At 33.9% G+C, this 15,488-nt stretch overlaps 1 protein-coding gene across 1 annotated transcript in view; it reads left to right on the forward strand.

Annotated features, from left to right (window-relative positions):
* Positions 1-15,488, forward strand: part of MEOX2 (mesenchyme homeobox 2) — a 77,462-nt gene that overhangs the window by 48,080 nt on the left and 13,894 nt on the right. The window contains exon 2 of the mRNA XM_002818187.4: positions 13,330-13,502. Within this exon, the coding sequence (XP_002818233.1) occupies positions 13,330-13,502 (173 nt within the window). The remainder of the gene's footprint in view (positions 1-13,329; positions 13,503-15,488) is intronic.

Raw genomic sequence — 15,488 nt, forward strand, 5'->3', positions numbered from 1 at the left:
AATTCTACAAGGAGAACTACAAAGCACTGATTATAGAATCATAGATAATACAAACAAATGGAAAAACATCCCATGGATAGGAAGAATCAATATCATTAAAATGACTACATTTGCCCCAAGCAATCTACAGATTCAACACAATTCCTATTAAACTACTAATGTCATTTTTCACAGAATTAGAAAAACAATTCTAAAATCCACAAGGAACCAAAAAAGAGAGCTCAAATAGCCAAAGCAATCATAAGCAAAACAAACAAACAAAAAACAAAAGCAAACAAAACTGGGGATATTACATTACCTGACTTCAAAGGGTACTAGAAGGCTTTAGTAACCAAAACAGTTTGGTACTGGTACAATAGACACAGAGATCAATGAAACAGAATAGAGAGCCTAGAAATAAAGCCACACTCCTAATGCTAGCTGATCTCCAGCAAAGTCAACAAAAATAAACATGGAGAAAGGACACCCTTTTTAATAAATGGTTCCGGGAAAACTGGCTAGCTACATGCAGAAGAATGAAACTGGAACCTTCTCTCTCACTGTATACAAAAATTAACTCAAGATGTATCAAAGATCTAAACATAAGACCCAAAATTATAAAAAAAGAGGAAAATCTAGGAAGAACTTTTTTAGAAACTGGCCTTTAGATTAAGACCTGAAAAGAAAATGCACCAAAAACAAAAGCAGAAAAATGGGGCTTATTAAACTAAAGAGCTTCTGCACAGCAAAAGACACAATCAATTGAATAATCAGAAAACCTAGAAAATGGAAGAAAATATTCAAAAACTCTGCATCCAACAAAAGACTAATATCCAGAATATATAAAGAACTTAAACAAATCCACAAGAAAATGACAACCCCATTATAAAGTAGAAAAAGGACATGAACACATACTTCTCAAAAGAAGACATACAAGTTGCTAATAAACATATGAAAACATGCTCAACGTCACAAATCATCAGTGAAATACAAATAAAAACCCCTATGAGATACCATCTCATACCAGTCAGAATGGCTATTATTAAAATGTCAAAAAAGTAACAGATGGTGAGGATGTGGAGAAAAGTGAATACTTTTACACCATTGGTGGGAATGTAAATTAGCTTATATCCTATAGAAAACAGTATGGAGATTTCTCAGCTATAAAAAGAACCATAATTTCACCCAGCAATTTCACTACTGGGTATCTACCCAAAGGGAAAGGAATAATTGTATCAAAAAGTCACCTGTTTATCATGTTTATCACAGCACTATTCACAATAGCAAATTTATGGAATCAACCTAAATGTCCATCAACAGTTGATTGTGTAAAGAAATTGTGATATATATGCACCATGGAATATTATGGAGCCATAAAAAAGGTATCAAATCCTGTCCTTTGCAGCAATAGAGATGGAGTTGGAGGCCATTATCTTAAGTGAAATAACTCAGAAAGAAACGAAATACACATGTTCTCACTTACAAGTGGAAGCTAAACAATAGGCACACATGGACACAAAGATGGAAATAATAGACCCTGGGGCTTCCAAAAGGGGAGAGAGAGAAAGAGGAGAGGGTAAAAAATACTACCATGTTCACTATTTAAGTGATGGGTTCACTAGAAGCCCAAACCTTACGATTATGCAATATACCTACGTAACAGACCAGCACATGTACCCCTCTGAACCTAAAAAATAAAGAAGATCTAGAAATGTTTTACATATGCACAAAATTTGCATGAATTTGACTAAATGCATATGAGACCAATGAAGACTAAATAAAACAAAGTATTTTAAGTGTGTTAACTGTAAATATATATGCTCACACACATACAAACATACATAAATAAAAGATAATGCTATTTAATTGCACTCAGAAAAATAATTTATGTTTTAAACTTGACTGCACTTTTTAGCAGCAAAGCTATAAAACATGAAAGAAATAAAAGTGTACAGACTTTCACAACCTATTAACTTTATTAAAAGTAATCATACACAACTCTTGCTGATTGCTTAAATAAATTATGAGGATTGTGGATCTTTTAAAATACACATGGGTAGAAAGAGCTAGAAAATAAAAATCATCTTTTTACTAAGTTCAAGATTACTAAAAATGAAATAAAGGTGTATTTCACTAAATGTTAGGTGTCAAATGAAAGTTAAATGATTCAAACGAAATTTGTAAACTAATAAATTTGACTTAGAAAAGGCTAATAAATATAACAGTACCATCCTACTCCTGGTACATTTTAAGTTTAATATTACTAATAGTAGGTTTGTATTATTGAATTGATACTACATCTCAGATATACACACTTTAAATTCTCTAATTCTTCTATTTTCAACAATCTTGTGGATTCTTAGATGGGGAATCTGAATTTCAGAAGACCAGCCTCAGAAGACCACACAGTAAGTAGCAACAATGGATGTCCAACTCAAGTCTGCTGGCTTCAAAGCCCCTGATAAATTCCCCAGCCACTCTTTCCTTCTAAATAATTAGAGTTGTAAACAAAACTATACAAGTTATACAGCTATAATTATAACTACAATTCTGTTTAATCAATGAAAAACTTTAAAAACTGGATACTACTGAGATTTTTCTGCTTATTGAGAAGTATTGCAAGATTAGCAGCTGGTATGTTTTACGTGTGTGTGTGTGTGTGTGTGTGTGTGTATTGGAAAATTACAATTTAGGAGTAAGCGGGTACTCTTTTTGTGGGTGGTAGCACACATGTTAAGTAAAACAAAAATGTGTATGCTTCAAGTCCCCTTCTCTCCACCGTGTAATGGAATACTGAATGCTATCTAATATCTAACTGGAAGAAACTTATGAATCATTTCAGAAATTATAAGATGTAACCTATAACATATGAAAAAAATATTGTGAGTTTTGAGTGCCTGAATTTGTTATACAATTACAACCCAAGGATTGTCTGTAAGACCTAGATGAAAGCTTCACATTCACAAAAACTTAATGCCGTATCATTATATGCTATCTTGGCAGAGATCAGAAATAGGTGTAGAACATTTTTCACATTTAATCTAATATGAAATTAAGTATGATTTTAAAAAACATTTCAGACTTCAGTGAAATTAGTTTCCTAGTATAATTTACTCAACAGAATATTAAAGTTAGTCTCTAAAATATCATAAATGAATGGATAATTCTATGGTCTGAATGCGTTTCCCAAAATTCATGTGTTGAACAGTTGATCCCCAGGGCAACAGTGTTGGCAGGTGAGGCCTTTTGGGAGGTGTTTAGGTCATGAGGATTTCACTCCCATGAATGGATTAATGCAACTATGAAAAGGGCTTGTATGAATGGGATCATGCTCTTTTGCCCTTCTGCCTTTTGCCATTAAGGTTGCAGCAAGAAAGCACTCACCAGATGATGCTGCCTTGATCGTGCACTTCTTCTCAGTCTCCAGGATTGTCAGAAATAAATTTCTGGTTTTTTTTAATAAATTATTCACTCAGGTATTCTGTTATAGCAGCACAAAATGGACTGAGGCAGATAATAGTTACATTTATGTTCTTAAATTTCTATATTGCATGTATAATTGAATTTAAGATCTTCAAAGAAATGATTTAGATGCTCTGTAATTGGGAAAATCTTTGCAAAAAACAATCACAATTTGATAATAATGCAGATTCGTCAACCTGAGATTGTTTTCCTTCTTGCCAGTACAGCTACAATCATGTAACAGATCACAAGAATTTAACTTCACTAGCGCAGTCAAAAGGAAACTGATGCCTGAGCTAGAACCCTATGTTGTTTGGTATTTTATAATTAGTTTTATTTCATTACCTTTATGCATTATTTATTATTGTTTATAATTGGTTTATTATACTTTGAATCTAAAGCAAAATCAATTTATAAATTCTTAGTCATTAATCTTCCAATGTGATTATTTCAGAAAAAATATCTAAGGGATTTTTTTTCTCAAACCCACTATATGAAGAAACTCATAATTAGAGAATATTTCTAAGTAAAAAATAAGAGCACAACATTTAAGAGAATCGGCTTGTAAGTGTTTTCAGTAAATACTTCTTATCTTGGTCTTCTACAAATCCATTTAAAAGTATTAATTAAACTTTTTTTATACCTTAACAACTAGGCAGAATATGACTCCTAGCTTCCTACATTTATGTACCTGTTTGCCAGGACTCTAAAAGAGAAGAAACACACATACTCACACAAACACAAGCACACTATCTGACTCCGTTTTATTGGGTATGCCAGGTTTGGTTATGTTTCGTTGAATTTCCAAATAAAACTTTCAGAGGAAATAAAATTTCATACATTGATACCGCTAAGCCTTGTAAAGTGTCACCTCCCCAGGTTCCTTGGAAAATTGTAATTAAACCTTCAGCTTCATTTGTACATTAGCCAAAAATAACACATAGATACTTTTAGGGGCCCAGTCATTTTTCAATGTAAAGTGCAACTCTGCTAGTCACTGTGTAAATTCCTAAATTCTTAGATTTTTAGATTGAGGTCCATTTTAAAAACAAAATTTTCCTACATTTTAAAAAAACTAATTCTAACACATGATTTTATCAAATGCATAATTTTCAATCGCTAAGGCCTTGGACCACAGTCCTCTGCTAATAACGGCTAGAGTTTACAATTGATTATTGAGTGCCCATAATATGTAGGCATTGTTCTACATGATTTGCTTAATTTAACCCTCTTCACTTAAAGTCTGTGTTAAAGATGAGCACAGTGGAGACAATAGGGGTCGAATAAGCAGATAAGGAGCAGAGAGGATGCTCTTAATATCTGTGTATTTGGAATCTTTGGTACTCAAGATTCTGTTTGAGTATTTTAGGTTTCGTAACCATATTTAGTATCACAATTAAATGGCAGTGGTCCTCAAATCCTTGTTGTGAAAAGGCCATGCAGTAGGTAAAGGGTATTTCAGGAGTTCATAAAATGTATTCCTGTTGGTTTCTGTAGCTGAATGACACTTAGGCCTGAAACATTCTGTGACTATTTGTGACCATTGATGAGCCCTTCAGCCACTTTTAGCCTCACTTTTCTCAGGTAGAGAGCAGGTAGAAATAGATGGTTTCTAAGAATCTCCTCAATTTCTAAAATGCGTGCCTACAAAGTCAATATTTATTAATTCAGTCAGTATTTAATTAAATGATATGGATGTAATCAAATAGTTGATTTATTATTAGCGCTTATGTGTTTTGATGCATTGTGGAAACATAATACTTCCCTCTGAAATTTATTGAAACTATCACACCTCTGAGGGATGGCTTAGGGACATGGCAATTTCTATGGTGATGCCATATGTGTCATTTTACTGTTCCGTGTGGATAATCCTCTGAAGTTAGAGTCACTTATTCTGCAGTTATATTTTGGGTGAATTAGCACTGACAAAATCTCTTCTTGAACAATTTTATCTGCAAATAATCTCATCATTGGCTTGGAGGAGACAAGGCGTGACCACAGTATAAAGGTGGGATTATTTACACATAAATAATGCATACAACTTATGAATCATGTTGGTCATTCCTAGAGAGAGTTGTATAACTGAAAGTTATTGATATCTTCATCCAGATATTATCTATATGCAATGATTCTCTACTGGGAGCAATTTTTCCCTATGGGGTACATTGGGAACTTAGGATTGCCAGATTTAACCAATTAAACTACAGATATCTGGTTGAATTAAAATTTTCATACAACAATAAACATTTTAAAATACAAGTATGCTTTGTGTAATATTTGTAACATACTAAAACTTTATTTATTGCTTGTCTGGAATTCAAATTGGACTGGGAGAACCATATTTTATTTGACGACACTAAAATTAGGGTTGAGGTTTGCTACAAGCATCCAGTGAGTAGAAGCCAGGGATGTTCTAAACATTCTACAAAGCCCAGAACTGTCCCCGCCTCACACCAGACGTCTTTATTTTGAATATGTTTATGTTTCATTGAATACAAATGTAACAAGAATTATCCAGTCCAAAATGTCGATAGTGCTGAGGTTCAGAACTGTAATCTCTGGGCAATATGTTCCTTCACTTAGTATAACATTCAATCATTTTGGTTTCAAATTTTATAATAGGGAGACTGATTTGGTACTTTTCTATGTGAACATGTTTGGAGATATCATTATAAATATAGAATGAAGATAACATTACCTGTCTGCCATTAGTTACACGAGATATGTGTAAACATGTCTTAAAAGTTAATAGAAAGCAATAATAAATGATACTTTTCCTTTTTTGAAGCTGAAGGTCAGTTAAATTTCTATGCCAGAACAAGGCTCCTTAGGGTTATCTTAGTAATTGTAATCTATAACCAGATCCTAAAGTCAAAGATACAGCAGAATAGTAGGTGTTTAATATTAGAAATACAAAGATGAAGAAGACAAAATTCATAATCGTAAGTTACCCAGAGTCTAGAGTCCAGAGAAGCAAAGCAGACATGAAAATAAATGAAAAGTTCAATAATTTCTATGTCACTGCTTAAAAATATATTAAAGCCACTATGATGACTTGCTAAAGAAATGGCTCAGAATTACAGCATAAATGCAAGTCCTTACACTCTGAGAAGTTGTGGGCTTGTCTTTCATAATATAAAAAAAAATACTCTATGGAAGTTTTCCTGTTGCATGTCCAAGGGTTTTACTGCACTACCAGCAGAATTGGTGCTGAATTTTCTGGCATCACACTGCAAATCTGTATGGCGTTATCTGATGCCATAAGAGGGCTCAATCCTTTTTGCCCTGTTGACAGCTGTAAATTAGAAATGTCACAATTCTTTTGGCCTTTGCCAAGTTACTATTGTCCTTAATTTGTGAAAATAGTTTCTTTCCCTCCCCATCTTCTCAAATATGCAGTAATACCATGTAATTCCAGGCCATTTGCTGACATAAGAGCTGAGTAGGAGGTGAATGGGGGACACATGTGGAAGCTTGAGTTCTCTTCACTATCTTGCCTATTGCTTCTGTGTGTATTAAAATTAAGTGTGAATGCAAGTATTATTTTTATTGACCTCCAATGTCTGAATAAACTAGAACAAGAACTGGCCTCAAACACTTACGTTCTAGTGTGGGAAAGAAAGCATCCGTACAGTGACATAATGTGTTAAGCATTGTAAGAAAGGAACAAAAGGAGTTTGAAGGGAGCTGACAGAAGTGGTACCCTCTTTAAACTAATATAATCAGGGAAAATGGAATGGAATGCTTTATGTCAAAAAGTCTTAATCAGGGCCTTTAGTCCCACTGTAGGTGCAAACGATGACCTTTGAGAAGTCCTTTGCTATTAGACAGATCCAGGCACATGTGCCTTGTTTTGTTGGATGGATAGCCATGATCTTTCTTTAGTTTATGTTTTCTCTCTGGACTATAGCAAGAGCCATAAAGTCAATTCTGGGCTCTGTAAACTCTTTCTAAGCCTAGAAATGTGTAGCAAAATCTACAAAGTTTATTTTTACCCAGAACTCTTGTCCCGGTTTTGTTTTGCGTTAAGTGCTTTGAAGTTGGCAGTTAGAAGAATCAAATCTGTGTCAAATTTGACTCAAGTAAATTGCATTATATTCCTATTTTATGTGTCTCTGGCCTTTAAAAATATTTTTAACAAAAATACTTTGTTTTTGTTAATTTTGTTAAAATTTGTTTTGTTTTGGAATTGCATATTAATCATGATATTAATTTCATCACCATTTTTAGTTCTTTGTGAATTTGTCTTTGTACTTAGGTCATGGTGGAAGAACCATTGGTTTGGCATCTTCTTACTATGAGGAAGCATTACATAATAATAAATTCTAGGAAAGGAAAGATAAAATAACAAAATGACACATTAAAATCTCATCATTTAAAAATAAGGGTCTTCACTAAACAGGCTATAAAGTAAAACCGAATTCATGTATTGATGGGCACAAAAAATAAGGAATTAAAATGAGTTATGTACTATGCACCTATTTTAAAATGGCTAAAATTTCTGTAACTTCCATCATCTCAAAATTGTAGAGAAGAGAGGAGGAAGCAAAAAGAAAGACTTTGTTCTAATACTCGCCAGTTTATTCCAGCAGTGCAATGCAATGCCAAGGAAATTTTATTACCTACTTCAAGGAAACGTCTACATCTAAGGTATAGAGGACTTTAGACACCTAAGTATTTTATTTTTGTATAAATTCTGAGATATGTGTTTGCAAATTTTTCAAATCCATATCCATGCTAAGTTGCTAAATTTCTACCAATTTAAGAATAATCTTGTGCTATTTTCTCCTCTGTCTCTCTCTCTTTCTCTCCACACACACACACACACACACACACACACACACACACACACATATTTAACCTTGGCTTAACTTGCTCTTTTCTTTTTGGTAAAATTTTATAGCCTGTGATAGATTTATGATATTTCCAAAAATTAAAATTCTCTTTCATATTAAAATAACATGTAAAATATATAGATTTTATAAAGCATCTCAAATCTTCATACTTTTCCCTTTTATATCATTGTTTTGTACAGCATAAGTTATAAGTTAGCAATTGTAATATTTTCTTATGTAAGTAGCTATTGCTAAACACTGATGCAATCATGTGCATAAAATTTTCATCAATCTCATTTTAAGAATGAGTGGTGTAAACATAAGCCTAAATATATTGAGAAAAAGTCAAGTCAATAAACTTAAATTGAAAAACTATTACATAAAATTTTTGGCTATACAGTTACTCTTTCAATATAGACCACTATGTATGAACTTAAATGCCTTTAACAGGAATAAATAGGATATCCTCTATAAATTATTTGTTCAAGACATATAATTGGCTACATAAATATAATAAAAAATAATCTGTCTTCAATTATACTAAATTGGGATTTATCTGATTTATTTCCTCCCTGAAAGCATATTAGACAAACCCATGAATAATCAAGATATTGAGCAGAGAGGATAGATAGTGAAAAAGAGTACATCTGCCAATTGATAATCACTGCTCAGCAGGTACAATGATTTTTTTTTTTTTGCATTTTGAAGACAACTATTACAATAATAATTACAAATCAATGGAAATTCCTTTTTTGGTATGTAAAATTTGGGTTTGCTTTGTAAGAGAAAGTATTATTATAGCTATCAAAGAGGTACAAGAAATAATAGATGTTTTCTGGCTATCCTATTCTGGATCTAACATAGTGGTGCTCGATCCAATTTTTAACTCCTCACACACCTTAGTGTATAATAGACACATTCATGAATCATAGTAGCTCGCTATGACTGTGGTTCTCAAATCTGGAGAGTGGATTGGCAAGACGATTTAAGAACTCCTGGAGGAGGTTGTTTACTTTGAAAAAAGAAGAAACACTGAGAAGCTGAAATGCTCACTCATTAATGAGCTGGAGTAGCAAGTTGGATAAGTGCCCATAAAGAAGGCAATTTCCCCTTTAAATGTGAAAATTACTAGCACCAATAGAATGATTTCATAAATTTTTCTGCCTCCATCCACAATCCCTATGCCTATGTAAAAATTATTAGCTTTCCATAACTACGGGTTTGTGCAGTTTTGTTAATAAATAATGAAATATCTCTCATTTTGAATAGTTTACAAAGTATTGATACAAAAGTTACATCAATATGCTGAGGCTTATTATTCATTTTTCTTCAGGCTATGGAATAAGAATTTATATTAGTCGAAGCTATATAGACATTCCATTCCATTTTGATATTTTACAGACATAGGTGAGTTATGTTCTTCATTTAAACAAGCTAATACGTTTACCCAGAGTAGCCCAAAACATTCTCAATCATACTTTTATTTCTCTTTTGCTAAATAGCACTCTGTGCCACTAGTGAACAGACCAAGCCCTCCCATTGCTTGTCTTCTATAAAACATTATTATCTTTTGGCATTCTCTTGCACTAGGGGAAATAAAAAGTCACATGTGGAGAAGTTCTAAATGCTAGACAGAAATGATCCTTGGAGGGCAATTTTTATCCTCCACGGAAGTATTGCAGACTTCTTCCATTAGCATAGTCCCAGGGAGCAAAAGGTTAGGGAACTGAGACTGCCAACCATACCTGAACACATAAGTCAACATTTCCTCGAAGCGCTGAGAGAGTGTGAATGGGCCCACAGGTGCATTAAAGTATCTGAGACGAAAAACAACAATTGTAGTATTTTACATTGGAATATACTGTACAGATGGTGACATATTGTTTGTGGTTGTAGGGAAGAAAGGAAGTCCAGATTCCCCCCTCAGCACCTACCATTTGGCATAGGATATGGGAGGTTGAAGAAAAGGGAGGGACTTTTGCCTCACTTAAAACAGCTGGGAAACAGATGGAAACTGATGCAAAAATTGTCAAATGCATGGTGCAAATCTTCCACCCATTTTCTACCAAAGAAAGTCTAGTTAGGTAATGGCAGTAGAGGCCTTAGGGTCAGCAAGTGATAGGCTTTGGAAACTGTAAAGAAAGAGGTAAAAAAATTTTAAAAACCCAAGACTGTAGGAAATACAAATCCAGAAATGCAATTCTAAGAAGCATGTTTTCAATAAAAGAGAATGAGGGTTGTGATGGAAACCACACTACAAGGGTAAAAGTACCTTTTACCATACAAGGGTAAAAGTACCTTTTACCATACAAGGGTAAAAGTAGTGGCTGGATTAATCAACACTGGTGCCACTTCAACTACATGAACGTTCTCTCTCATAGGAGGTGATATCAAGAAGCATACATCCACTCTCTGTCATCTAATTTAATGTAATTTAATTACAATTTAATGGTTCCTTCTGTGGTTATAAATATGAGTGTGCACAACTTACTTCATTTTAGTCATTGGATTTCACTTTGTGAGCAATTTTTGGTTTGGTATTCAAGCATTCAGTAAATAATTTATGGATTTAAATATTGAACTACAGCCAGATTTTAGCTTAAATCCAGTCACTGACTGTATAAACCTCCTGTTGTATATTTCCAGTTACAATGAGTGTGTATATAGACCCATTACCTGTGAGTGTCCTTCTGAGCATTGGCCCATGTTTTGTGTTTTTGTTTGTGTGACTGTGTGGTATTTATGAAGTACTTTTGAATATTGCAAAAGTTAAAGAAGATCACTTTCAAAGAAACTCAAATAAATACAAGTCAAAGCCTTTCCTGAATTTGAATTTGTTCATTCATGCTTACATAAGGGAATGTGCTAACCATGAATCATTCAAATTGAATTGCTCATGAGAAAAAATGTGCTGGCTTTACTGTCAGTTTCCAGAGTTGCTTGACTGAAAGGAAAAGAGCATTGTCTCCACATAAAGAATAATCAGCCACAGATTTTAGGCAAAGCAGGGATCCAAACTGGCAAAAGTTCTTTCAATTCACCTGAGAACATGGATGCCTGTGAGAGGGTCTTGTTATCTGAATATTCTGTACTGTGACTGAGTTTGCAGGCTGCAAGAACAGCCCACGGAAAAGTTAAAAAAAATCAATCATTTGGAAATGTTGTTCACACAATGCCAGAATAGCTAAATGCTCCACCAATGTGGATGCTGACATATCTGTAGCTAGAGGCAATTGGATGATGGACTGCAGTTTCCATCCTTACAGCCAGGTAAGTTGGCACCATGTAAACATGGCCTACCTGAGAGCACATACATCATCTCTTATGTCACTCACCTGGTCCCAGTGGCTTTCTATAAAGTGCAATCAACCTGTGCATGACATGTCACAAACTACTTTTGTGCTGGATAAAGCCCCACATGCCCTGCTAAGGTGAGAAGCTAGCTGATACAGGGATAAGTGACAAGCCCAGAAATGTGGTCAGTGAATGAAGAGTTTCCGATAGCACCAGTGCACCAGTGAGTGAAACACTCTGTGATCCATCAGAGGATAAGTAATAGTCAGTGTGCCAAGTTGTTGAGGCAACTTATTGCTGCTGCTGCTGCTACTAGACCTAGAAAACTTTACATCTGGCTCACTTAGATACTGCTAAGAATCAAAATAAAAGTCTTTACATTAAAGTGCCTTGTCTAGTGAATTTCCATTATGCAGGGTCCTCTTTAGTTCAGCTAAACATCCCTCAGGCAGATAGAAAGAAATAGAACACTAAAAAATTCATTTTTGTACTTCTTAGCATATTTAAGCATCATTGCATGAAAAAAACATAATCTAAAAAGATCCTGTATAAGCCATGCTGTATTATATTCGTCAATTAAAAAAACTATTAAAATGTCACTCTTTGAAACCTTTGGTTAATGATCATCTTTCTACATCAATTTTCTATCATTTGGGCTCCTAGAAGAGTTAAGTGTATTCACACTTTTTAAAGATATCACAGCTTGTTTGTACATGTGCAAAAATAATTAGATACCAGAAATAATTTTCAGGAGAGCATTAATGTGCCCTTTTATCTTGATTATGTTGATATTTCACTGAGGATAAATTTGCCCTAAGTTATTAGAGCTGGGTATGATTACTTTTTACTTGGCGTGTGCGTGTGTGTGTGTTTACTATTGATTCATGTTCTGGTTTTTAGTATATTAAGAATGTCTTCTGACCTACATTTCAGGGGTATTTATGAGGATAAAAGAAATTCTATACGTTAGTTATGTCTTGAACCCTTAAGAGGAAAAATGGAATGATATGCTTAAAATTGTTATTGGTATTTTCCACTGCATTATAAGATTTGATGTTGTGGATCACTGATGGTACATGTTGTGCATCTTATGTTTATCTTATATATAATGAAAAACATTTTAAAACTCTGTTCATAGTTTAAATCATATGAACACAATTTCATTTATAGATTCCACGTTGGACTAAGTATAATATAAAATAAAAGAACATTGCTATTGTCCTCAAGAATTTTACTTATATACAGATAAAAAAGCCAATAAGTACACACATACTTTTACATGTGCTCAGTCTGAGCATAAAATTTTTTATGGTCCAGTTGTTAAATGTTTGAATTTCTCAAATACTCCTATATTGAGATGCCACTTTTTAAAGGATTACTATGTTCAATCTTACTTAGACCTCAAGTACGTATGTTCAACAACTTATGAAACAAAACTTCATATCTAAAAGTGTTTTCTAGAAAGGTTTTGGTTTATCTTAATGTCATATTACAAGCAGTTAGAGGTTTTGTTAATATTTTATAAGAAGAAAATTACATGCTTTCCCAAATAGGCTGTGAGTTACCTGAAGGAAGATGGGAAAAAATAAGAATCATATCTCCCCCTGTTGAGCTGCCGTCAGTCTTATTGTCTTTGGTCTCTATTTGTTCCATGTCTGCGCAGTACCCGGAAAAGTAGTAATTCAATAACTGTGAATAATATGATTGCATGTGTTTGAATAAATGAGTTATTACCAATTCTGTCTCCCTTTTTTTTCAGACTCCCAGGAAGGAAATTACAAGTCAGAAGTCAACAGCAAACCCAGGAAAGAAAGGACAGCATTTACCAAAGAGCAAATCAGAGAACTTGAAGCAGAATTTGCCCATCATAATTATCTCACCAGACTGAGGCGATACGAGATAGCAGTGAATCTGGATCTCACTGAAAGACAGGTAAAGCTGGACATTGTCATTATATGATCTTTTTTAATTGCCCTGGGTCCACAGTCTTCTTTGCCATGTTTGAAATACCTAGATCCAGAATTCTTGAATACCATTTGGAAGACAGGTATACTATTCCATGATAAAATTTTGCCAGCAAACTGACAAAATTAAAAATAATCTAATGATATTTAAAAGAAAACCACACTTATTGAGTTGAAGAAAGAATCCTCCTATGATTATTATCCTTCTGTATTTTTGGGTTTTAAAATATTATTTCTTTTACATAATGATGGCATACAGTGAGGAATTGTGTGTGCTTATATGTTAAAATCTCCTTATTTGGCATATTAGAAAGTTGGTAACCCCAGATTAGTGTTCTGTATTGCTCAGGATAGGGTATGATACGTTGCAGTAACACATTCACCCTCAAATCTCAATGGCATAACATAAAAATGTTTACTCACTCTCCATACAAACTCTACACGTCCAGCATTCCAGATAATCACTCACAGACCCATTCTGACTCTTTAGCATCTCAACATGTGGTGTCCATGGTAACTACAAGAAATAAGAAAGAATTGGAAGTTTATGCACTGACCTTTAAATGTTTTCACCTGGAAATTAGCCATGTCACTTCTATTTACACACTAATGTCTAGAATAGTCATGTCTATTAGCCATGTCACTTCTATTTACACACTAATGTCTAGACTAGTCAAATGGTGCAGCTTAGGTGCAAGATGGCTGGGAAATGATGAAAGGCAAGGACACATAGATCATTGGTAAATATTTCTGCCCCTTTACCCAAAATATTTTTGAAATTGTATTGGTGTCAGTAATTCAAAATTCTGCTACCCACTCAGAGAATACTTTGAAATTATTAAGGTTTTTGGACGCCAATTAATGAGACCTAAATAATGTTTTTAAATTAATTGCTTTTTAGGTCCCTTTCTTGCATTTTTTTTGAATGACAAATGATTTGTTCTAACAGTGTTCCCAGTGAACTCCTTGTACAGATTCTTGTTTCCCTGAGGAGAATCTAGCCTACTGCCGGTTAACAGTTGCTAATCTTTACAAAAACATTCCTGAAAGGCAAATGCAAACATCTTTATGGACAGTGCAGTTATGATTGGCACTCTTAGGGCTAGAGTCTCATTTCCTCTTTCACTGTGTGTACCTCCTCCAGGATCCCATTGGAACCAAAGAAATATCAACAGGGTGTGGACAAATGAATGCATGTCTTAAGAGAGCAAGTTATTTTATCCAATTTCTTAAATGATCTGCTTTCCTTCTGTTAATTTTTACATTTCAGCTTTGGTAGGTTATTTATGGGTAGTAGAAATATACAGAGGAACACTTTTCTGTGGTTTTATTTATTGGCAGTTTATATTTTATTACATATTATGACTAGTACCTATGTTATGGAGCACAGCATTTTCCTTCCCTTGGACTTCACATACAAAATTCCCTCTATGTGTTCAACATTTGGCATGCTGGAAAGCAGGATCCAAAATCTACATCATCAGACCTCTATTTTATTATTTTTTTTAAACACGGAACAGGAAAATAAAAAGGTGTATGTGGAGGGAGAATTACACACTAATGTTCTTATATAGAGATGGTGAACTCTGGGAAATGCAACCGTGTTTTATATAGTACATGAAGGAACTAGGAAACTAGGATTTGCTTCCAATCTGTAGAAATGACAGGATCCAGTACTGTGCTCTCGGCCAAGAGGAAAAACAAGATTCTGTACTTGACAGTTTGGGGATGGTCTACGGTTATCTGTCATTGTTTGACCATGGAGCAGAATCATTTATTTTTAGAAGCAGTTTTGTAAATCTGGTTTGAAAATGTTGAAAGTGTCTTGGATATTTCTTCTTTCTAACTGAATTCACAAGCTTGGTAAAGAATTACATGCAGGAATTATATATACCTATACATACTATTTTAATGTTTTTTGAAAAATTCTTTTAACATTTTGTGTTAGTTACCC

This window comes from Pongo abelii, chromosome 6 (assembly GCF_028885655.2).
Source record: "Pongo abelii isolate AG06213 chromosome 6, NHGRI_mPonAbe1-v2.0_pri, whole genome shotgun sequence".
NCBI lineage: Eukaryota > Metazoa > Chordata > Mammalia > Primates > Hominidae > Pongo > Pongo abelii.